Genomic DNA, 26,346 nt, shown 5'->3' with positions numbered 1-26,346 from the left:
GCACATACTACTTGGACCCCATTCTGTACTCCCTAGTCTAGCATTGTACACAAGAGTTATTATAGTAATTATGAAGTAGGTATGGTAGTAACCTATGCCCTTAAATGAAGTCCAGGAAAACTATAGCAACCACCTTGCAATATCCTTTATCTCGTAATTTGACTGTAACCACCCAACTATGTCTTAGTGAGGAACAACGAAAGCCCTACCAAACATATGTAAAAAGTATCTGTATCAGTACTAGATCAGTAAAAAAAGATGTGGAAATCGTCATTGAAAAAAGTTTTAAACTAGCTGTTCATTTTGATTCAGCTTCGGAGATAAAGACATTTACACAGGTGTCACTTCCGCCTCTAACAAGGCCCATAGCGAGCGACAATATTATGTGGAAATGTCTTACTTCATTCATTCCCTTCTGTGGAGCTCAGCTGCTACCCCAAGATAATATTGTTCATGTTGTGGAGCTTCACAATTCTTCCGCCTCTTAGGAGTGGGCGGATGTGGTGGGATAGCAAGATGGGGAAATGGTGTGTGTTGGGATGTTGTGGTTACATAGCCTTGGTTATTGTGTGAAAGCCGCACACGCTCATTCTGTCCCAGAGACACACCATTGCAATTGAACAACAAACCATTATAACAGAGACTCCCGAGGTTTACATAATTATATTTATGGAGGCTTGTGTAAAGTTTCTCATTTTCAGACCATTTATGTCTCCACTGGTGTTAGTGATGCCATTTTTCTAACAGCTCTTGTTTATATTTCCATATCTTGCTTCATAGTTTTAAGTGTTTGCTGCAGTTTTGGTTTTACAGTGGGGATAGTGGATAAAATAGGGATCCACTTTTTATTTGAATTATGCACAATACAACTATTCTGGATTTACAGATACCACCAGCACAGTCTTTGTGGTACTTATTTTCTGCTTTTCACAAAATCCACTCTTTTATTTGAGTTTCTTCTTTCATAGCACTATTAGAAGTTGCCCCTCTCTGTTATACCCTCTCTGTATGTGTTCCCCTTTCGCCATTTCATTTTCTTTCTTGGTCACATTCTGCCATGTTATCTATGCATACTTCTCTGTCTTTCTCTGACTCTTTGAACAAAGCCACGATAAGCGATGCTGGTTCCCCGTCTGCATTCTCTTCTCTTGGTCCCTTCTTACATTAGTATGCTAACATTACGTTCAGCTGATTAGATAGCCTGCTTCAAGGATGAATCCCCCCCTAGTGGCCCTGCCTCTACGTGTGTGTCTGTGCTTCTCCACGAACCACACAACACTGCACCACCTCTCTGTCTTTTCAAGGTAACGGGGGTTGTCTGCTTTAAAATATATGAATGGCTTCTCACAACACTTAATTTGTATTTAATATAATGAGGACAAAGCTTCGGCCTTCCGCCCTTGTTCCTACCGTTCCTTTCAATCTTTCTCTCCTCTCTTTAAAATAAACAAAACAATATTTTATCTTTTCTTCTCACCCATTTCATTTGATTGTATATCTGCAATTCCATTATTTTAATCTCCATTAAATGGTCATGTTTATTTCTCCTGTCTTAATTGAAAACAAATGTTGTTCCTTCCTTATATGTCATCCCTTCTTCTCTCAAGTCCTCTCCATTACTATCTCCTCTAAAGTAATTTTATTGTTCTGGCCTTACTATCTACTTCTCCACACCTCTCCCTCTTTTCTATTATCTGCCCCTTATATATCAGTGTTTAAGTGGAAATAGTGGATTGCATTAGCAAAATGAAATAACTCGTAGTATTGTGGGAAAGCACCCCTTTTCTTAGTTTGTATAAATAGTTTGTATTGATCATTAAACAGTAATTGCCACTTGACCTGCTCCTCTTTAAGGGAAGCTGGAAGCTTAGTCTGTCCTCTAGGTGGCAGCAGTGTCATGAAGTCCCTGAAACCTTTCCAATGGACTAGAGCCATTTAAGTGTGAAATTATTCTCCATTGATTGCCACTTTTTTTGCAGTAGCTCCACTGTTGTTGGTACACAGACGTTTTTCATGGTTAATCAACAGGATTTCTTGTAAAAACAACAATGATGGCCAATTGTTAACGGTCATAAGAACTGACTCAAATGGCATTGGGCCTTGTAGCAACTACTACAGCTGAACAAGGATTTTCAAAAGTAATGATGTAGTTGACTCATTACCATCTCAAGTTGTAATGTTATTTTATTCCAAAGCATGTTGAAATAAATCCACTCTTCCCTTTTCTCATCAGGCACCCATGTTCTCCTGGCCGCGGCTGAGGGAGGCAGACCCAGTGCTTCGCTGTGAGATGGCCTCCACTGGAGAAGTAAGACCCTCAGAGTCACACAACAACATATTTTGGTTCATTAATGTGAAGTGTACTTTTCTTTATCGGAAATGGGTGATTCAGTGTTAACAGTTAGTCATGTGTGATTTGTTGCAGGTAGCGTGTTTTGGACCAAACATTTATTCAGCCTTCCTGAAGGCTATGCTCTCAACAGGATTCAAGCTTCCGCAGAAGGGCATCCTGCTTGGGATTCAGGTAAGACTACAGCCATCTGGAGGTCCACTTGCCTCCTGTTGGTGTTTCCTTTTGGTGCCTCCTGCCCGCAAGACAGCAAATACACAGGGCCATCAGAACAGGTGGTATAAATCTTTCAAGCTATCAGCCTCTTACTGTGCCAGCCCGACACTCCTCCGTTTGTTTGACGCAAATCATAACTTGATTCTTGTAACGCTAGCAACTCTCATGATGTGAGAGACATTGAGTAAATTACTCAGAGAGGTTACCTATTAGTAAGACTTGATCAAAACTTCCCAAAACAACCCTAAAACAAAAACATGTTTTGGAGGGACATTGTCTAAAAGCAACAGGTAGTCAACCATTTTGAATTCAGTGGGGTTTTTGGCAGTATTGTGGTAATTTTCAGGCTCAGTACCAACTATTTGGTCTTCATAAGACCTTGAGGATTAGTAAGTAGAACAGGGAAGACGAAGGATACGAAGATTAATCCTGATGCTTTTATACCCAAAAGATTAAGAGGAACTACAAAAACATAAAAGTCAACAAAGTATTCAAACAATAATCTTTCTTAAACAATATCCCAAGTTGGAGAAGAACTGCTCACAAAAAATGACAGGTTAAGTTCTGCACGAAAACAATTTTCTCATCAACCAAGCGCTCTGTCCAAAATCTTTAATGGACATGGCTCGATAAAGTTGCCGTAAAAACATCTCTCAATCCTTTACAAATCCTTAGCTGTAGAACACAAACTGTGAGCCTGAGCACTGTACTTTTTTCAATGACACAATCTTACATGAGTTTTGATAATTACGTTTTGCTTCTACCCTTGGTTACCAAACTGGAAGTTTGAGTAATGCAGCGTCAACAAAGCACTCGCAACACTCGCTGTATAATTGGTGCTCTTGGGGAACAGGTCCACTTCAAGGCAAGTACCTGGGGTTAGATATGCACCGTAACGAGGCTGACAAGCAGCAACACTTCAAGCAGACGGATCGAGAACAAACCGCAACATAGATGTGATTTACCAATGGTTTTGAGAAAGTTTGTGGTAGGAGGGTTAAAACGTTTTTTGGCGGTAATCTATTGAAAAAGACTGGCCTTCAGATTAAGGGCGGTTCATTTTACCGTTCTAAAAAGTGATGATCAAATGTTGTATTTGGATGGGGTTAGTGGCTGTTATATTACCAATAAATTAGATGCCAACGTGAAATAGTTCCCACATAGTTAGGAACCCTCAGAGAAATATTATCTGACTAGCCCTCACATCAACAGGCTTTTTTGTTGTTGTCTTCCAGCCCATTGTTTTGGTTCAGTCTCACTACTTTCAACAACCTCAATTCCACCAGCAGAAAGCTGTTTTAAAAAAAAACAACCTCAAAACCAACTGAACGATACCTGCGCTGGGACAAAGTGCAGAGTTTAGTTAGCAACTTACCAGGGAACATGGTGGAGCATTTAGCAGCGGAAGAGCCGGATATCTATTCAGGAGATTGTGTAAAGCTTATATTGGATTTCAACCTGTAGGTAGCCTGACTCAAAATGAATGCTATTGTTGAAAATAAACAAATGTTGCTGACAACGTTACCATTTGTTTTTTGCTGGCTTTTTTCTGCTGTGTTAGCTCAGGTTACCAGTTAGCACAAAATATCTGTTCATGCAGGATTTCATATTGATGGCTCGTAGCACACACTTCATACCGACATCATTCACATGGATACATTGGATAGTAGTAAAATAAAGTAGTCGCTAAGTGCTACTGCAGGAGGTGAAAGTGATACCATTTTAAGTTAAAGTTATTACACATCAACCATAGTTGAGCAAATAGAGTTGGCAAATAGTCATGGGGAATGAAACTACATTGTCTTTGTCTTTCATACTCTCCAATCCTCACTGTTTGCCTCTGTCTTTTTAATTAAGCGTAGCTTTTTTGCACCAGTACAGGCAGTCTGTCAAAATTGCAAGCTAGATTAGAAACTGGTATATCATGGAAACTTGTTAATGTAGGCCGCAGAATCTTCAAAGAATATCAAACCATATTACAATGCTTTTGTGAGACGGCTGTAATTGTAGCAAGCTTATTGTTTATTAAGCTGAAGGGCATCGAGCGTAAACACTTGCAAATAAACAGCAACAACTCACACAAGAGTTCTCAGCACTTTGAAATGTGCTTGATGGAATACATTAGGTGGGTACTTAGAAGCTGACATAAACACATATCTACATGATTTGTTTATTTTTCTTTTACATCCTGTGATAATGGTAATGTATCAAACTGGAAATATGGTTATAATGATTTTATTTGTAAAACTGCAGTCTTCGTTTGTGAAAGCTGCAACTATAAATATCTGGGTCCAAGTTGTTATCACCACAGCAAAAAAAGAAATAATGCTTCAATAACATTGCCATCCTTAAGATTAAAAGAACATAAACAAACTTGATTGTCCTAACAAACTCCATAAACTATAGCTAGCACGTAATACTGATTTTTGAAGCAAATGCTAAAACTCTATTTTTTATTGTATTATACTACATAAAACAGTAACACTTGGAGGCATTATGAAGAAGTGTGCAACAGAGGCCTGCACTACGAAGCTGGTTCAACCTAACCTGGATATGTTTGAGTTAGCCGGTTGGCCTAATCCAAAACATACGCGCTCTCGCTAAACTGTACTACGACGCTGGTTATCAAGTGGATCGCTCAAGTGTCCTATCTAGTTAGGTGCGCGTTCACATGAAAGGAGTGGTATTTGGAGCATTCGACCAATCACAAACATGGACAAGCGTACTGACAACGCAGCGCGTCATACTTCCTGAATGAAAAGTGAACTATAATATTAGACATATGAAGAAGTTAAACTTTAAACATCCATGACTTAAACACTTTATCCAGGATAAAAGCCACAGAGCTGCACCTGCAAGGTGAATACAGCTGGTAAAAGAAAAAGTGTTTGAATGCGTACATTAACAGGTTTATGATATCACTGCCCCGTCTAAAACACGAGTGGATCTGACTTTATTTACATTTGACTCGAGTGTTTCATCAACTTAATGTGTTTCTTAAAATAATACTTCTGCATACAGTATGTGACACTGTGAGTGTTGCACGGCCAGATACGGCTCAGCTGACTCAGATAAGGAAATATATGATACATTATGATGTGATATGCCGCGGACTGTACTGTTACTTTGATCTGGTTACTTATGTTGTGGCAGATATTTAAGTAAGCTTTCTTAACGCTAATGTTATAATAGTCAGATTGCTCTGAAGATGGGAGGTGATATTCTATTAATGTTCACGTTCACACAGTCGGTGATTTTTGCCGGCCGTCTTTCCTGCAACGGCAGTTTTTCTGTATTTCCTTTCTCCTGAAATATGACTTGATCGCTTTAAACTCTGAGCTCTGATTGGTCAGCAGACGGTGCTTTCACTGACTTGATCTCTTAGCCTGCAACCTAACCGGCTCCGGACCAGGGGCCTATACTACGAATCAGGATTTTCGTTTAGCAAGCTAACTTCAGGGATTTCCGGTCCTACGAAGCTGGTTCACTTTTTAGCGGGCTAGATAACTTATGCTGAGCGGCTAGCCTGCTCCGGAGCAGGATAGGTTCCAGGATAAGAGATCAACTCAGTGAAAGCACCGTGCCTGCTGACCAATCAGAGCTCAATGTGCGGAGGAAATACAGTTTAAACTGCCGTTGCAGGAAAGACGGCCGGCCAAAATCACTGACTGTGTGAACGTGAAAATGAATAGAATATCACCTCCCATCTTCAGAGCAATCTGACTATTATAACTATTATACTATTATTATACTATTATGTTAAGAAAGCTTACTTACATATCTGCCACAACAACATAAGTAACCGGATCAAAGTAACATTACGTAGCCTACAGTCCGCGGCACTGTGAGTGCAGACGTCGATGTGTCCCATTATCATTCACATCATAATGTATCATATGTCCTTATCTGAGTCAGCTTCTTGAGCCGTATCTGGCCGTGCAACACTCAGTGTCACATACTGTATGCAGAAGTATTATTTTAAGCAACACATTAAGTTGACGAAACACTCGAGTGTAATTAAAGTCAGATCCACTCCTGTCTTAGACGGGGCAGTGATATCATAAACCTTTTTAATGTACGCATTCAAACACTTTTTCTTTTACCAGCTGTATTCACCTTGCAGGTGAATATGTGGCTTTTATCCTGGATAAAGTGTTTAAGTCATGGATGTTTAAAGTTTAACTTCTTCATATTTGACTAATATTATAGTTGACTTTTCATTCAGGAAGTATGACGCTGTGCTGTCAGTACGCTTCTCCATGTTTGTGATTGGTCGAATGCTCCAGATGCCACCCATTTTATGTGAACGCGCACCTAACTAGATAGGGTGCGGCTGGCTTGAGCGATCGAGTTGATAGCCAGCGTCGTAGGACAGTTTAGCGAGAGCGGGTTTGTTTTGGAATAAGTCAACCGGATAACTCAAAACATATCCAGGATATGTTGAATTAGATTCGTAGTATCGGCCCCAGGTTAGCCGCTCAGCATAAGTTACTAGGGATGTAACGATACCAAAAACTCACGGTACGATAATATCGCGATAATAAGTCCACGGTACGGTATTTATCGCGATATTGAATAATAAAGGGAATTTTTATTTTTTTCAATAAAAAAATGTTTACTTGGAAAATGTTTCTTTATTACATAATACATCTGATTTGTACAGCATTTTAGTAGGATAGCAGTATTTTAAAGTGTCAAAAACAAAGTGACAGTAACAGACTGGAACAAGAAAACCAGTGTTTTTGTACCTATAGTAGGCTACTACCAAACAAAGTAGGCATTGTCTTTGTGCCACTGCATCTCACAAATAAACATTTAATAATCAGACCCTGCAATAAAATAAATCAAGTTTCACTTTAGTAACTCAACTCAAACTCACTAGTCACTCACTCAGCATCATCAGACAGGTTTTTAGGAATATGAGCATGTCCACATTTCCAGGTAGAAGCTGGGATGTTTGGGCATTTACAATATCCCCTGCTCTGGAAAAAACTCTCTCGCTTGGTACTGATGTTGCTGGGACAGCAGTGGTCGCGTTAACCGAATATTTTATTTAACAATGACGGAAAAATCTGAAAGCAGTCTGTCATTTTGACAGATTAGAACAAACTCGGAACAGCGCCAACGTTTCCCCGCAGCGAGGCTCTGGTGTTATGCCGTGTTATGCATGCCCTCCAAAAGGAAATGATATAGTTTCCAACCCGTACTTTGCCGTACAGATCAACACATGTCTGGGAGGTTTTGCTTTACGCTGTGCGCGCTCCCGCGAGGTGCATGCACACACGGCATAACACCGCCCCCCCCCCTGTTGACAGTTCACGAGTGTGCTCTCTCGTGAACTGTTTTTTGTTCTGTTGTTTTATGTTCATGTTGTAACCTACTTGCTGCCATGTTGGACAGGTCTCTCTTGAAAAAGAGATCGATGAGCTCAATGGGACCACCTGGTTAAATAAAGGTTTAAAACAAAAAAAAGTGTTTTAAAAAATATATATTTAAAAAAAAATCGCGGTAGATTTTGTCAGTCTCACGATGGTATTGGGACGTTTATTTACCGCGATATTCGGTATATCGTTACATCCCTATAAGTTACCATGGAGATCTAGCTAAAAAGCGAACCAGCGTCGTAGGACCGGAAACCCCGAGTTTTCCCTGAAGTTAGCCCGCTAAGCGAAGATCCAGCTTCGTCGTACAGGCCTCAGATAACTTTAGGCTGATTGTGACCAAAAGAGAGACCGCAAAACCATCACATCAGAGTGAAAGAGAGAAAATAGCCTCCCTTAAAAAGCTGCTCCATAGCACTCCACATCACTTATACTCTCTACTAAATATACAGGATGTACTGCAATCCATCTTTTGCCCTTCAATAACTGTCATCACGTTGTGTATCATAAAGTACCATACTATAATATATTGTCAAATGTAACATCATGATAGAAAACAGTGAGATTATTGTACAGGAAAACTACAGATTTGAGCAAGAACGTTAAACATCAACTGCACCTGATGGACTTTTTCTCCCACAACTGCTGTGGATCTTCTTTAATGAATACAGAAATCAACATGAACACTTATGTATCTGTATTTATAATGCTAATAATTTTGTTTCTTCATTTCTGATTCCTCCCATCCAGTATTCGTTCCGACCTAATTTCCTGGCTACAGCTTACCAGTTGAACAAAGAAGGATTCAAGGCGAGTATTGAAAGCTTGAGACTTGTCATTGAAAATAAGACATATTATCAACAAGTGTTACAAATCCAGGAGGATATTAAGCTTTGTATGTTTCTCTATATGTTTTAACGTTGCCTTAATTCTGTCCTCTAGCTCTATGCGACTGAAGCTACCTCCGCCTGGCTGTGTGCCAACGATATGCCGGCCACGCCCGTCGCCTGGCCCTCTGAGGAGGGAGGAGACAAACGTTTGCCCAGTATTAAGAGGTTGGGAAATCATTCTTTTGACATATTCAACCAAACATGGTAAACCAAGCCAGCTAATGTTAAACTGTGAGGCTGAAATAGGCCTCTGGTTTCCTGAGGCAGCGGTTAAGTAATACATCAATTGTGGTTCCATTTTAACTAGGCATATCTAATGAGATCCTGCCTTTAGATCAAAGGGCATAGCCTTATTAATTATCTTTGTGATATGCTGATAAGATCAAAGAAGATGTAGCAGACTTAGAAGTCCAGATTTGTTGCATTAGCCAGCATTAGGGCTTGAAATAGTAAGGATGAGGAAATCTGGACAGATCAATGTCAAAGGGGAAAGAAAATTAAAGAGGCTAACCCACAATATGGTTGAACTTTTCCTATGGCCGTCAAAAATGAAACCAGAAATATAACGTGTATATTTTTAAGGTAGATGTAATTGATATTTTAATTTACCTCAAAGAGAAGCTGACTGCATCTCTTCCATGTATACCAGTTTTCAAAGACAAGACAAGCAACATAGGATAAGTGTAGCCCGCTGTTTTACGGCATTTCTAAGGCAATGATTCCATAAACTAGTCATGATTATGCTACAATAAAGCCATCTGGAGCATATGTTTGGAGAAGAGCTGGTAAAGAAGAGCATGTCATGTAAAGAGGATTAACAGACCCAGACCAAACCCACAGGTACACACTGCGGCTGGCCAGCAGGCATCAGCTGTGCGGCGCTGCAGAGAGGCTCTTTAAAGAGAAGAACATGACCTTTCTTGTAACGGCTCTCCGTCCTCCATATTTTCTTTTAGAATCTGGTCCTAATTCAATGCTGTCTGTCAAAGTCCTTCATATGAATGTGAGAGTGTGTTTGAGTGAAAAACAGAAACACATAGATATGCTATAAGCTTTTATTTAAGAGGTCAACTTAATTAATTCAAACACTTCTACAGCTGGTAGTAGTATTAGAAAATCATCTATTTATGAAACGGGTTAATATTATTTTTGACAAAAAAAGTCTTATAAACAGGGAATCTTCTAATGAACTAAACCCTGTTTTTACCCTATAAAGAAACATCAATCATTCAAGGAACTGGATTTATTCTAATCCTTTAAATGACTTTGTTATGACAGAGTAACCAACTGCCCAACTAGCCTAAAAAAAGAGACAGGCCGTAAAATATCTCGGCCCATTTTGCTTGCCATATATTGACATGATTTCATTTAAAAGTTGACTTTTGCTGGCTAACACCAGTGTGATTTTGGTGAGATTAGGACCTTCCTGGCCAAAGTCAGCTCTACCAGATTTAGAACGCCCCTTTCAATACTCTGGCTTTAGCGAGAATGATTAGCACTTTCTTTTTTTGCGTTGACTGCAAAACCAAATCGATGGGCTTAGCTGCAGTTATGGGTTGATTCTTAAGTGGGATCAAAAATACAAATAACTATAACAACAGGAAACCACTTGATTCACTTACACTGAACAAAAATATAAATGCAACACTTTTGTTTTTGCTCCCATTTTTCATGAGATGAACTCAAAGATCTAAAACATTTTCTTTATACACAAAATAACCATTTCTCTCAAATATTGTTCACAAATCTGAAAAATTCTGTGATAGTGAGCACTTCTCCTTTGCCGAGATAATCCATCCCACCTCACAGGTGTGGCATATCAAGATGCTGATTAGACAGCATGATTATTGCACAGGTGTGCCTTAGGCTGGCCACAATAAAAGGCCACTCTGAAACGTGCAGTTTTGCTTTATTGGGGGGGTCTGAAAACCAGTCAGTATCTGGTGTGACCACCATTTGCCTCACGCAGTGCAACACATCTCCTTCGCATAGAGTTGATCAGGTTGTTGATTGTGGCCTGTGTAATGTTGGTCCACTCCTCTTCAATGGCTGTGCGAAGTTGCTGGATATTGGCAGGAACTGGAACACGCTGTCGTATACGCCGATCCAGAGCATCCCAAACATGCTCAATGGGGTGACATGTCCGGTGAGTATGCTGGCCATGCAAGAACTGGGATGTTTTCAGCCTCCAGGAATTGTGTAAATATCCTTGCAACATGGGGCCGTGCATTATCATGCTGCAACATGAGGTGATGGTCGTGGATGAATGGCACAACAATGGGCCTCAGGATCTCGTCACGGTATCTCTGTGCATTCACAATGCCATCAATAAAATGCACCTGTGTTCGTCGTCCATAACATACGCCTGCCCATACCATAACCCACCACCACCATGGGCCACTCGATTCACAACATTGACATCAGAAAACCGCTCACCCAAACAACGCCACACACGCTGTCTGCCATCTGTCCTGAACAGTGAAAACCGGGATTCATCCGTGAAGAGAACACCTCTCCAACGTGCCGGACGCCATCGAATGTGAGCATTTGCACACTCAAGTCGGTTACGACAACGAACCGGAGTCAGGTCGAGACCCCGATGAGGACGACGAGCATGCAGATGAGCTTCCCTGAGACGGTTTCTGACAGCTTGTGCAGAAATTCTTTGGTTATGCAAACCGATTGTTGCAGCAGCTGCCCGAGTGGCTGGTCTCAGATGATCTTGGAGGTGAACATGCTGGATGTGGAGGTCCTGGGCTGGTGTGGTTACACGTGGTCTGCGGTTGTGAGGCCGGTTGGATGTACTGCCAAATTCTCTGAAACGCCTTTGGAGACGGCTTATGGTAGAGAAATGAACATTCAATTAACGGGAAACAGCTCTGGTGGACATTCCTGCTGTCAGCATGCCAATTGCACGCTCCCTCAAAACTTGCGACATCTGTGGCATTGTGCTGTGTGATAAAACTGAACATTTTAGAGTGGCCTTTTATTGTGGCCAGCCTAAGGCACACCTGTGCAATAATCAGGCTGTCTAATCAGCATCTTGATATGCCACACCTGTGAGGTGGGATGGATTATCTCGGCAAAGGAGAAGTGCTCACTATCACAGATTTGTTCAGATTTGTGAACAATATTTGAGAGAAATGGTTATTTTGTGTATATAGAAAATGTTTTAGATCTTTGAGTTCATCTCATGAAAAATGGGAGCAAAAACAAAAGTGTTGCATTTATATTTTTGTTCAGTGTATATAAACTAGGGCCGGGACTTTAACGCGTTAATTAAGATTAATTAATTACACAAAAATTAACGCGTTAAAAAAATTAACGCATTTTAATCGCACTTATTTTTGCACCGCGGAACGTTTCTCACTGGATGAGTTTCAGGCGTACCGATTATACTGGAGCACCAACTAACGTTCATGACTTCAGACAACAACAAACCACAGTGAACAACAGTGGGGAATGTTGTTTTAAAAAACGGACCGATGGAAGCGTCGATAAGAGCACGGTTGTGTGCAAATTATGCAAAAAGGAATTCGCATATCACCGCAGCACATCAAGCCTCAAGTATCACCTCAATGCAAAACATATAGCAGCTAGCGTGGAAGCTAGCGTGGACGTTAGCCTATTTTATCGCGTTCACACCAAAAAGAGCCGGTACTAAAATTAGTCCATGAGAACCTTTTTACCCCCACGAAAGTCCCTGCTAGAGAGCAGAGAGCTGCTAGAGAGCAGGGACTTTCGAACGGCTCTCTTGTGAGAAAAGAGCTATATTTCTGATTGGCTGGGCAGATTGCAAACCACGCCCCGTAAAACTCCCCAAAAAGTGTTGTGAAGCCGCCATTTTATTATCCTCGCATTAGCATTATTAGCATTAGCCCAGCGCAGAAACGCAGAGAGACTAACTTATGGCAACACAAAATAAAACATGGGAGCGGTGGAGATGAGGAGGTGTCGGCGTTCTGGCGATTTACTCGGAAGGCTGCTGGGACTCCCAGCAGCTTCTACTGAAGCCAGTCCCCAACTCCGGGGACTTCCGGCCGGGGACTTTGGGCGGCAGTATACGACGTGAAGTGGTTTGCGGCCTGCCAGTAAACCCAAAGCAGAAGAAGAAGAAGTGACGTCATCGGCTTCATTTGCCTAATCCACCCCCAGATTCAAAGAGTTCTCATGAACTAAATTCTCATGAACCTTTGTGGGAAAAGTACTGCGGTGTGAATGTGCCTAATGGTATACTAAAATCCATGTGGAAAAAATTGCTTCTCACTGTTCTCAGGTCAAATATTTATATGTGATTAAAAATGAGATTAATTTCGATTAATTAATTACAAAGCCTCTAATTAATTAGATTAATTTTTTTAATCGAGTCCCGGCCCTAATATAAACACAAAAATAGCATATTTATTTATTGATGTTATATCTGACACTGTTTGTTTTAATAGTCTCATCAGTGAGGGTCTTATTGATCTGGTGGTCAACCTGCCCAATAACAACACTCGCCTCGTGAAGGACAACTTCGTCATCCGCAGAATGGCCATCGACCACGGTGTCCCGCTCATCACCAATTATCAGGTCGGTAAATGTCCCGCTCAAGGTGACCAGGGAAAACATACATTTGCATCCATACATCTGTCCCATCACTCAATAGTGTTCAACTCATTGTTTGTTTCTGTGTGTTTAAGGTGGTGAAACTGTTCGCAGAGTCCATCCATTATGCGGGCCAGCTGGACAGCAACAGCCTCTTCCACTACCGGCAGAAAGAAAGCCAACAGAGAGCGGCTAACAAGCTAACTCTTCCTTCTATTCCCGTTGGTTTGTAAAACAGAAGTCTTTTTGAGGAGCAGATGCTCATAAAACTGTTTCTTTAATTCCTTCTCTTTTACCATCCGATGGTAGCAAGAAAGAGTAGGTTTCTTTGTAGGAGTTAAAATATGTCCGACCAAAACACAACCCTTTGTTTAATACGTTGTTTTACGTTCTTCCCATTTACGTCAACGATTGAGTTTACTAATGCTTCACAGGTCATTTCTTCATTATAAACAAAAACTTCCTGGTTGCCAAGTTGTGAACAAATCTATCCTTGGTCTTTATCCTCATGCAGGATACTTATTTATATTAATAACTTCTAACAGTAATTCAAATATGGTATTGTAAATATGAATAAACTGTTAAAAGGGACCAGATGCTCTGCAGATCTTCCCAGGCGGTCAGAGTTCGACATCATTTAACTTCCTGAACTAAAAGGAAAGAGGATTAGCACCCTGCTAAGACATCACAGCCTGACAATCTTATTTATGATAAGTGAGCTTTAAAGCATTGAAGAATTCATTATTATTTATCAAATATAACCCCTGGACTATTATTCAATCGTACCTGGGACCATATTGACATTCCTTTTTTTTCTTTTATGTTTTGATGCAATGCATTTTTTCTCACTTATCTGTTTGCAAGACTTGATGAATGCAATGTATTACATGTATATAGTAAAGATGTACTATATGCATAACCTTCAATAGATAAAGGAGTTTCAATGAAGGTCATTTCTGATAAGAAAGAATGTTTATCTTTTAAATTGCTCGGGCCTCAAAGCCTTTAAAGTTTTAAGTTAATGACAACTGATCCGTTTATATATTTGGAATTATTTGTGTACATACTTGAAGTGGTGTATGTTTTAACCTGCTCTATATTTTAAAACGTCATACAAATGCGTTTAACTTAAGCGATAATCCCCTATTGTTACATGTTTTTGTTCATGTATGTGTTGGGTGCATTCACACCTAATAGTCCGTTTTCTGGTGTGCACCAGACGACAGTTTGTTACATTGTTTCATTTTTCAGAAGGTTCGGTTTGCATTCACACGGGCAAAACTCAAACGGACTATAAACTTTAAACACAAGTCATGTGCACGGAAATGCTGTTCAACCATTGGTCAGACATTAAGGGGGTAAAAACGCAAATTCTGGCAATTTCTACCGGAGCCTCCGCCATGGAGCATCGGCAGGTTATTCTCTTGCTGCTGTTAATCTGGAGATCAACAGACACTAGCGGCCCGCGCATATGATTATATAATCAGACAACGTCCGTTAAAAAACATTATAACACATATAATGAGACGTTCTGCAGTAAGGAGGGGCGTTTCACCGACGACAGGTGTTCTTACTTTTATTTAGCTGACGGAGAATTTTTACTTTACACAACACTGTTCAACACTTCATTCTGCTTCACTCTTTAACTAAACAACCGCGGATGTCTTGAAAGACTCTTTCGCTGAAGATTTTTGAAGATATCCGCGTTCTTGTGACACGTAAAATACTACGCTTCCTATGTTTTGGTGCAGACTGCGTTCACACCAGCAATGAACCGCTCCAGAGTTCGCAAGCAAGCGTTCCGAGACCACCTATTTTAGCGGACCAGAGTCCGGTTGTTTAGTTCACTTCAGAGGTCTCGGACTGTGTTCACACCGACCCAAATGAACCGCACCAAGCGGCTAAACGCACCAGGGTTCGATTCAACCGGACTATACAAGGCAGGTGTGAACACACCCTAAGAATCCTCTGAAACACAATGAAGTCTTATCTCTAATGAGGTCTCCCGTTTGTTTGTACTGTGCAAATGATTATGTTTTCCCTCATCAGAGCTGTTTCACACACACACACACACACACCAATACAACTCTATTGGAACAGAAAATGGTGTGCTGAAGTCACAGAACACTGGCAGAAGACTTTACTAAAAGAAAACACGCTGAGAAAGGGCATTGTAGATCAATCACCATTTTGTTAGGGTTTATATCAGTATGTAAAGCAAAGAGCATGCATTAATGGCAACAATTTCAACAAAAGCACAAGGCTCTAAAACAGCTAAATCTGACAAATATGGAGTACCTTAAATCAGGCTATTCTTCAGTTAAGCTATCTTCTACTGGTGCCTCTCTGTATTGCCTGCAATGCAGTAACTCATTTATCAGATTTAAGTCCATTCTTTCTTATAAAGTGCATATCTGTGGTGCTGCTTTCTATAGGTTAAAACTAGGGCTGTCAAGGCATTACACTGTGCCTTGTCTTTTTCTTTTTTAGTGTAGTGGAGCCTCACTTCAGAGCGTTTACCGCGATTGAGCTCGTGAAATGTCTACTGGAGGGCGGGGGAGCCTCGCTGCGGGGAAACTGTGGACCTCTGTCGCCTGTCAGCGCAACTTACCTGATGCCGTTTTAAAAAATTAAGGGCGGTGCCGGCCGTCAGCGTACCGAGCCGGCCGTCAACGGCCCGCTGACGACCGGCCGTTCTGTGATTCTCCAGAACACACAGATGGCCAGTCCGCCCTTACCCTGTAGGCTATTCCACCGGGGCGGCGCAGACGGACCCGGTGGAATACAGGGTCTACCGCGTTTAGGAACCGTTAAGCAGAACCGAAATTGTGTATTTGTATGGGTACCCGGTACCCGGCATTTTCTTATCGGTTCTCATCTGGAACCGAGTTTCGGTTCCCAACCCTAGTGACAAGTGAACCATCATCTGCATAGACACGTTACACCCTTTAAAGAAACCCTGTTCAAATCGTATAATAAGCATTCATATCAAGGGCATCCTCATGGAGTCGGGGTAAATGATAGAACAGGGTTAAACAGGAATGAACAACAAATCGTTTTCAATATACTATCCACCTAACACAAGGCCAATGCTATTATAAGGATGTACCGTAAGTCTAAGTGATGTTCCACCCTGCTAGCATGACTGCTTCAGGTTCCATTTACAGACAGCATCACTCTCCCAAGACTTGTTGTATTGATCTTCCTGCAAAGCCTCAGAAAGCTTCCTCAAGCTGTTTGACACACGCTGGTCAGCCTGAGGATATTAAGATACACCCACTGCATCTACCTATAGCACTGTGAGCTCTACAAATAGCACATCCCACTCTGGCCTGGAGTGTGATGTAAAGTAGGCTACATTACAGCGCTAAAGGGGAGCGTTCCTATCTACACGGTAAACAACGTTCCTCCCCAGAGGACAAAAACACTTTTCTCATTTTAGGATTCAGTGGACTAACACTTTACATCATTACCACTAAGTATTTCTTTTTTATTAATTAGAGAGAAGTTTACATTTGTGTCATGGCTTTCTTCGGATCTGCCAAAGTCAGGATTGAAGTTTAATGGTCCCATGTCATGCTTTTCCGGTTATTACCCGTCCCCTTGTGTGTTATGAAGGTTTTATGCATGTAAACGGTCTGCAGAGTCACAAACCCTCAAACATATGGGATTAGTTTTGTATCATAAAGATAAAGCAACACTTTCTCAGAATAAAGCAAAACTATGAGTTTAAAAGAAAAAAAACTGAGTCAAGCAAAATAAAATGTATTTCAAAAATAAAACTATAAGTTGCAAACAAATCATTTGTGTAATCATGTAAACTATAAGTATTTTTTCTTTGTTTTAACATAGGTTTTTGTTTGCAGTTCTTGTTTCTTCTTTCTCAATGATCAGACTTTTGCTCTCGCTGCAGCTTTCTCTTTTGCCAACACACTCACTCCATAATCGTCCAGGAGCGACGTTTGGTCAGGGTCCCGTGGCGTGCAGTTGTGACGCTCCTAGGCTCCTTCAGCTTCATAAAGGGACGCAAATAGCTTTCAACTGATTGCAATGTATTCCCATCTGCGGCGGGATTTGACGCTCATGGAAGCACGGCATTCGTTTGTGTCGGCTGCTCTTAAAGGCAATGTGAGCGTCCGTTCCCATTGGATAACGGAGAATTGTACACCCGGAAGTAAGTATTCCCCTTACTGTCGATTGATTTAACAGTGATATCTGCACTACTCATCGACTAAAAAACACCAGATCATCCTTGTTAATTACACAACATTGATTGGTTTAAATTGTGTGCAATGCTTTTGTATTTTTCCCCTTCGATTCGGAGAAACAAATATTTTTTCGGAGTAAAGGATGGCAGAAGACACTACACTACCCAGAATCCCCAGCTATCGTTTAGGACTACACCATGTGCTCTGTTTGACAAACACCGTGGCTGCTTCTCAGGTCGATTAAATGAAATCCTTGCTTCCCTCACTTGCGTCGTTTCCCTGCGTTTAGTCCCTCCCACCAGGGAAGCATGGAGGGACGCAAGGAAACCACGAGAAGCAGGGGCTGCTTCTCAGGTCGATTAAATGAAATCCTTGCTTCCCTCACTTGCGTCGTTTCCCTGCGTTTAGTCCCTCCCACCAGGGAAGCATGGAGGGACGCAAGGAAACCACGAGAAGCAGGGAAATGAGTTTTAAGAGCAATGGGACGTCCTTTCCTCCGGAGCGTCACGTGAAGCGACGTCCGTTTGTGATGACGCTGCACAGCTGTTCGTCTGGCAGCAGCCAGCTCTGTACCCGTTATTTCCACAAACACCCCCGCCTCTGGTAGTGCACATTTACTGACATAACATTAGTATCATCTGTTGTAGATCCCAATACATGAAATAAAATAAGAAGTCATTCTCAAAAAAGAAAAACGCCATTCTTAAAATGTATAAATGAAAAAAGCGATCATGAAAATGTTTCCAATAAATGAATAAAAAAATGTTTGACCACTTTGTTGTTCAGATATATCACATATTTGTAACTAAATGATACATGAATTTAAACAAAACACAGTATAAACTGAGGAGTGAGTCCCGTGAGGTTCATGTATTTTCTTCACTCCGCTGGGGTATTGCTCTCATGTCAAGAAGCATCAGATCAGTGCATGCACTGCTTCGTCCAATCAGTGAGCGATACACAGTAAGGGGGCGGGGTGAGTATCTGAGGATTTCATCGGAGGATGGTCTGGTGGTTCCTCGGTTATCGCTCCTCCATGATCGCTCCTCGCTCCTCGATCCTCGGTCCTCCGGCAGAAATAAGAGCCATGGGACGGTACTCAAGATGGCGCAGGCAAATCAACTTCCGGTGAGACCGAGGAGCGAGGAAATGAAAATAGTCGACCTGAGAAGCAGCCAGGGAAATGAGTTTTAAGAGCAATGGGACGTCCTTTCCTCCGGAGCGTCACGTGAAGCGACGTCCGTTTGTGATGACGCTGCACAGCTGATCGTCTGGCAGCAGCCAGCTCTGTACCCGTTATTTCCACACACACCCCCGCCTCTGTTAGTACACATTTACTGACATAAACATTTGTATCATCTGTTGTAGATCCCAATAAATAAAATAAAAATAAGAACTCATTCTCAAAAAAGATAAACGCCATTCTTAAAATGTATAAACGAACAATAGTTTGATTAATATTGATTAGAGTGCACAAAAGAAATAAAATAATTGAGAGAAGAAAAAGAGATATGTTATCTATCAAAACCCAGTTAGATTAACATTCATTGGATTGCACACTTTGTTTGTTTGTTTGGATATGTAGCACATTAACATTTTAATAGCACTTAATGACTGACTGAATGGAAATGACAATAAATGAAAATGTAAAACGAAAAAAGCGATCATGAAAATGTTTCCAAAAAATGAATTAAATGATTTTTGACCACTTTGTTGTTCAGATATATCACATATGTGTAACTAAATGAAACAGGAATTGAAACAAAACACGGTATAAACTGAGGAGTGACTCCCGTGAGGTTCACGTATTTTATTCACTCTGCTCTCATGTCAAGAAGCATGAGATCAGTGCATGCACTGCCTCGTCCAATCAGTGAGCGATACACAGTAAGGGGGCGGGGTGAGTATCTGAGGATTTCATCGGAGGATGGTCTGGTGATTCCTCGGTTATCGCTCCTCCATTATCGCTCCTCGCTCCTCCGGCAGAAATAAGAGCCATGGGACGGTACTCAAGATGGCGCAGGCAAATCAACTTCCGGTGAGACCGAGGAGCGAGGAAATGAAAATAGTCGACCTGAGAAGCAGCCCGTGATTAGTTCTCAAGCTCTGTGATTGGTTGACCTCCAACTGCATTCCATATGAAAAAAAACGTTTCGTAAAAGTTAAAATCATACTTTATTCAGCAGTGCTTGCTTTACTCTTTGAAAGTCATCACATGAATGCATTGTAATAAATGGTTCGGCTGCATTACATATATTCCACATCTGTCGTAGTTCTTTATTTTTATTTATCTACAGAGATCGGGCTCAGAATAGACCGGAAACTATTCTTTTACCGTTCAGTTTGAATTTCACAATAAAGTTAGTAGTAATATTTTGTTTTGATATTATTGTTTTTTATTAACTACTAGACCACTGGGTCATGTTAAGACCATCTTTTCTGTGTTGCTGTGGGTTTTTCCATCACTTTTGCGTTACAAATATCAAAACAATAACTAAATATATCCGTCGTAAACTAAACCAGAAACAGCAGTATTTTATTTTGTTAACACTGTAAACTTGACAGCTTTTTAACCCAAACCACCTACTGGTTAAAGCACATTATTACACGTTTAGAGTAATGCAATGCAGGTAGATTGTGTTGCTTTTTAATGACTGTTTAAAATGCCTTTTTCTTAATGTATTTTATTATTAACTACTTGTTACTTGTTGCTAGGGACGCTGCTATCGATATTATTTCTGTTATGTTGTGTAACTGTTTAATGGTGTTATCTTTACCCCTTCCCCGTCAATGTATAGTGTTGGTCCACAGCGAAAACGTATTAGTTAACAAAATCCGCATCTAAAATTGTGGCATATATAGCCTACGTTATTTTCCCCTGTGCAATTCTCCATTTACTCAACAATAACACATAATTATCCTTGTGTTTATTTATTTGTTTGATTAATAAACACAAGTTGGAGTCCGTCAGGACCGAGGGTCGGAGCAGCTCATTTGCTTTAGAGAATATTACACCCGGAAGTAAGTATTCTCTCCGCTTCGCTTGACAAACCACGTGATAGTCCTCAAGCTCTGTGATTGGAGAGTGTGCTCCGAGGGTTACGCCGAGCGTCGAACAGCACTTGAAATGGGATCGAACCACGGCAGACTGTCCAAAACTGGATTTGAACGGGTCCACCTCGTCCCCAGAACTACACATGCTGGCTATTGTGTAACTTTCGCAACATGTTCTCTATCTATGGCACTTCTCTACTGGGAGTTGTAGTTTTAAAAGACGTTTTCATATTTCCCATAATAAGAAGTTGCCAGTATTAAACTGTGTACATCCCTGGAGGTTTAGGGGATAGGAAACACTCAAATGTAAAACATATAATTAATAAATGGGTGAAAATTGCTTGTGCCCATATTGGGTCAGAAGAGCTTTATTTAACAGCTGGTCTTATGTCTGTGACCCCTCCTGTTGTTAATTGATAAGCCTGAAACATGCACTTGTCAAGATTCAGAGGCACATTTTGCAAATATGGCAGTAGCCATCGATCATCTTAAGATAAGATAGACTTTATTGATCCCAAGTTGGAAACATTTGCGTTACATCAGCATGTGAGCTAACCGGGAGCTAAGGGGAGAATAAACTCCCGTGGAAGAGCAGCCAACACTGCAGCGGTCGGTAAATGCCGCAGAAACACATTAATAAACAATGAACCACGGAACTCGATGTAAACGGTGACGTCATGACGCAGCAGCGGCAGCACCCAGTCGGGCTCTGGGCGGTGTGAACAGAGCGGGAGTAGAAAAGGGAAACCGGAGCCGAACCAGAAAAGCTCTAGCTCGGAGCTAGAAAGGGAAAAGCGCTGGTGTGAAAGCCGCATGAGGGGACAGCACGGAGGGGGGGCATGAAGAAAGAACTGCACCAGCTTCATCCACGCTGGCGTTACTATCACTGGCTCAGTGTCATTTCATTTGACCAAATGTCTTTACATATACATTTAATCAGTGCTTGAATTGGAATGAAAAAGGTGCCAGTACTCTAAAATCAGCAACTTTTTCAAGTCAATTTTATATATACAGCCCACAAACAAGAATTTGGCTACTATAATGCTGGTGGATTTGTCTCTTTACTACTGTATATTTTAGAAAGGTTCACTGTACTTAACATTTTTTATGATAGGCAGCGGATATGGCTAAAGCTCAGTAAGGTCAATATTAACTGAAAATATAGCAATCAAAGTCTAGATCTTCTGCTGAAGACACATGAAGCAGAGACCTTTCAGGTGAGAGCCCCTCTGGTGGTGTTCAACATTAATGACAAGGAAACAAAGCTCTGGTCAGAAGCATTTTTTATAAAAAGCTTTAACAAAATTAAGTATTTCTGTACATTTTGAATGCAATCTAACTTTCCAACTCAGAAAACGAAAAACGAAAAAGTGCCAAAAGTCTTCTCACATGGCTGAGCTGCTTTGCAATATACTTCACCACTGAAGAATACAAATATGTATAAAGTAAACTATGATGCAATCTAACTTTCCAACTCAGAAAAATTATAAAGAGCATGAACAAAGAACATGTAAAAACAAATGCAAAATTTGCACAATCTAAAATGAGAAACTGTAACTGCAAGTAACAAAGTCTGAGCCATGGTAAAGAGTTACATTGAACACCAAGCTGATCAGATAACTCCCTGGTTGGTCTGAAGTCCTTCTATCTCCAGGATCTGTACAAATCGGCACATTATGCCAAAAGTCTTCTCACTGGGTGAGCTGCTTTGCAATATACTTCACATTGTTAGAAAAGGCTCCAGAAGGCCTTGGGGACATCAGTATCAGGGGCTGGAGCTGGACAGGCTCTTTCATCAGCACTTCTCCTTCCCTTTGCCAGCCAGGACCTCACATACTGTTACGGATTGAACTGTCCTAGTGATGGTCCATTACATTTAATGAAAACCAGGCTGGACAGTCGGCTGACAGAGAGAGCATTCCTTTTTGCAGTAAGGATATCGTTCATGCAGCTGAATGCCCGCTCACACTCACTAGTGGAGACAGCGATGGTTCAGACTGCTTTCAGTAGAGGCTCCATGGCAGCAGGTGTACGGGATGCCCTGGTTTCCTTGTATTCGCGAAAGCCCTGAACAGTCTCTCTTCTGTCCACTTTTAGCACTTCGCACAAACGTAGCACCTCTACGTCCCCATACTGTACGTCTAACTCCTCTTCAGGCCAACTTCCAGGATGGATAACTTTCATGTCCTGGATTAGCTGATTGTCCCGGGCCTCCCGGCCATGTAATGGGATTTCTCTTGTGCTGACATGAGAGGAGGTTGTGGAAGTCATTCTGTGTCTCAGATTCTCTACCATACTGCGGAAAAACTGACCTGCATGAATCTGTACAAGCCTGCCATTCTCACGCAGGGCAACACCCTTGAAGGACTTCTCAGCTAGAGCTGTATGAACTGTAGTCATGTGTGGGCCAGGCATGGTGACCATGGATTCAAAAACTTGTATTTCTCGAGTTAAGAGCCTATCTGCTGTAGGCAGTGTCATCTCTCTTTTTTGGAGTTGCCGAGAGAGGTCGCTGAGCTCTGTGAGCGCATCGTACATCAGTCCCAGATTGCTGACAAACGTTGCAGGTGTGAGCACATCATCCAGGCCCTTGTACTTTGCTCTGTCTCTGGAATCCCTGCTCGTGTCGTTTGCAGCATTTGTGAAGTGATCATGAAGCACTCGGTAGTTTTCCCAGACTGCTCTGACGCTCCTTTCACTTGAAGCCACCCAGCGGATGGACAAAACACGCCCTATCACCAGGAGACGCTGTCCGACTGCTTGCGCACACTGCGCTAACTGCCTCTGATTTTTGGGGGAGGCATGGAACAAGGAATAGAGTTTGTCAAAAAAGATCTGGAAATGATTGAGCCCTGAGACCTCCTTGACCACATCCCCAACTGCCAGCTCTAGACGATGATTGGAGCAGTGCCACACAAACAGGCTTGGGAATTTACTACACAACTGGGTAGCAACGCCTGTTCTCTTCCCTAGCATGACTGAAGCCCCATCACATGCAAAAGAAACGAAACACTGACCTAAAAAGTCCTCTTAAAATCTCTTCCAAGACACTCCATTAACGCCTTTGTGATGTCATCAGCCGTTGTTCCATCCAACTCGATCAGCTCCCAAAAAAACGTTTCGGGCTCAGCATCAGCTAATGCTGAGCGTAGACACACAACAAGCACCGTTTTACCACTAATAGTGGTAGATTCATCGAACAAAACACAGAGTTTTCTTTGGTTTTCTGTAATGTCTTTTGCCATTTTTTTCTTCAGCTCATGAGCTATGTGGTCGATGATTTCGCCACAGGTTTTATTGGAGTGCAAAACCCTTCCCACGTTCAGCCCATTCAGTTTCTGTACATTCAAATCAATTGGCATGTCTGTGAATGGCCGGCTATGTTTGCCAATTTTATATGCCGTTCGAAAAACTCTGATAGTGGTGTCTAATTCAGATGTATGCATAGACTGCACTTGATGTTGAATAGTTTCACGTGAAGCAGATGTAAGGATGTCAGCAGCTTTTACATGGGCTTGTGATTCTTTATGTTCTTTGATTTTTTTTCTCAGGCTAGCTTGTTGTTTGCCCTTGTCAACACCGAAATGAGACACTGCACACTCACCCCATTCAGTTGACAGTTTCAGTCCTTGTCCAGTGTGTATTCCCAAAGATTTGACATCTCTGCATATCCGACATCCTAGCTTCTTATCTTTAAGAAGGAGCCATGCATTGGTCTTGCAAAAATATTGCACCTGGTCCGTTGTCCAGCAGTCAGGTGCATCGCTTTGCCTGGTGTTGGTAGTGGCAGTTGCGCTAGCAGCAGCTAACGTTAGAGGCTCTGGAGGAGGCGGCGGAGCTAGTGCTAATGCTAATGCACTAGAACTTGGAGCAGGAGGATCAACCAAAGAAAGCTCCCCATCAGACACAATTTCCGACACAGGCACAGCATTCTCTGTATTTGAAGTTTCTTCCGGCGACAACCGCTGTCTTTTTGCACTTTTATTAATCCACGCTAACATTTTAGAAATGCTAATTTGTGACGTGACTTGCTTTCCTTCTCTCGGGGGCGTGCCTGCTCTGTTCTATCACTCTACATAGCCACCCACTGGGTGGGAGTTGCACTGCATAAACACAACACACGTGCATCTAGGTATGTAAATTGTAAAGCATTAAAACATGGTTTTACTAACAGTTTTTAGTATGTTGTTACTTCGGCATTATTATTATTTTGAAACGTGTATTACTATTAAATCACGGTCAAATAGGTTAATTTTGACATAGTCGTTTCCACCACAGTATTTACATGGAGAAGATAAGCCCCGCCCCCTCTCCAGCACGTTCTGTTTGAATGACAGGAGTAAACAGCTGACAGCCGCTGTGAAACTCCAGCGGTTAGAGCGATGAGAATGTCCGTTCGGCACCTCATGACGCATCTACTGAGTACCGGGCGGCTGTATATATATATATGGACAGTGCTGGAATTGGGCCGGTACTCACCGGTACGCAGTACCGGCACTTCTGGTTCTGACCCATGGAGTACCGGCACTTCTTGCTCAGTACCGGCATGCTGGCGGTACTCCGGTACTCATGCACCGTGCCAGTACTCAACACTCTCCCACCGTTCTTATTATACATCCATATTATATGGATGTATAATCCATATTATAATATACTCACCGTACTGCGTACCGGTGAGTACCGGCCAATTCCAGCACTGCATTTAATAGATTTTATTATTATCCACCTTTTTGTTTTATGTCCTTTTATTTAAAACATTCTTTGAGACTTCATCTTCTGGTTCAAATTTCAATAAATGTAATTTGTATAATCACTCTTTTGTCTTTATTCTACATGAACATTTGAGAGATTCCATTCAAATCTGTTGATTATTCATATCTTCCTCAGGCTATGAATAGTATGTAGAGTTGTTAATGCTAAATGTATATCATTTTATCACAGGATATAGAATGAGACAACACCGGTTTTATCCATTGTGTATGAATGCTTCAGCTCTTCAGACCAAACATAGTAAGATGTGAGCACAGGGCCGTTTCTAGCTTTTTGGGGGCCCTATGCAAGATGCTGTTTGGGGGCCCTAGTTTTGACAGTTTTTTAACTACAATGGGGGGGATTCCGAAGCCTTGTACATTGCTGTTTTAGTCTGTGTTCTTCTAATTAGTGTCTACAGTGTGTGCCTATTGAGCTGTTTAGAGCCATGTGGGACAAAACCCGATCATGCCCCTCCCTCTCACTGTCTAAGTGAACGGTGACTATAAAAACTACACTGCGCATGCTCAGAGTATTGTCCTATTTAATGTGTGTGGCAAAAAAATAATGACCATTGGGGCACTGAGCTGCCATCCCCACCATACGTCATCTCACATAATTCAGAGCTGATTGGCTGTAAGTACGTGTGCCGCGAAAAGTGTGGTGTGTGAAGAGGAGGAGAGAGACGCGTCCTAAAACCAGGAAGTAAGCTGCGCATGGCTTCCCTCCACAAAAAAGCAATGAGATTTCTCCATGGGATTTTAGAAAATAGCTCAAAATAATATCTGTGGGAAACGTACCTGTTAGATAAATGCACGTTTTGTTCAGCCGGATAATATCCACATGTCTACCCTATTTTTTATAATTTTCTAATCATAAATCTATCGATTAGATTTATGATAGACTTTTGA

At 41.5% G+C, this 26,346-nt stretch overlaps 1 protein-coding gene across 1 annotated transcript in view; it reads left to right on the top strand.

Annotated features, from left to right (window-relative positions):
• cps1 (carbamoyl-phosphate synthase 1, mitochondrial) overlaps positions 1-14,556 on the top strand; it is a 68,277-nt gene extending 53,721 nt beyond the window's left edge. Inside the window, exons 33-38 of the mRNA XM_034204051.1 lie at positions 2,234-2,308; positions 2,426-2,524; positions 8,698-8,757; positions 8,890-9,002; positions 13,280-13,409; positions 13,520-14,556. Of these exons, the coding sequence (XP_034059942.1) occupies positions 2,234-2,308; positions 2,426-2,524; positions 8,698-8,757; positions 8,890-9,002; positions 13,280-13,409; positions 13,520-13,657 (615 nt within the window). The 3' untranslated portion in view covers positions 13,658-14,556. The remainder of the gene's footprint in view (positions 1-2,233; positions 2,309-2,425; positions 2,525-8,697; positions 8,758-8,889; positions 9,003-13,279; positions 13,410-13,519) is intronic.
• Positions 14,557-26,346: the final 11,790 nt, after the last annotated feature.

The sequence above is a fragment of the Gymnodraco acuticeps genome, unplaced genomic scaffold, assembly GCF_902827175.1.
Source record: "Gymnodraco acuticeps unplaced genomic scaffold, fGymAcu1.1, whole genome shotgun sequence".
Lineage (NCBI taxonomy): Eukaryota > Metazoa > Chordata > Actinopteri > Perciformes > Bathydraconidae > Gymnodraco > Gymnodraco acuticeps.
This window is presented reverse-complemented; position numbering and strand designations above follow the sequence as displayed.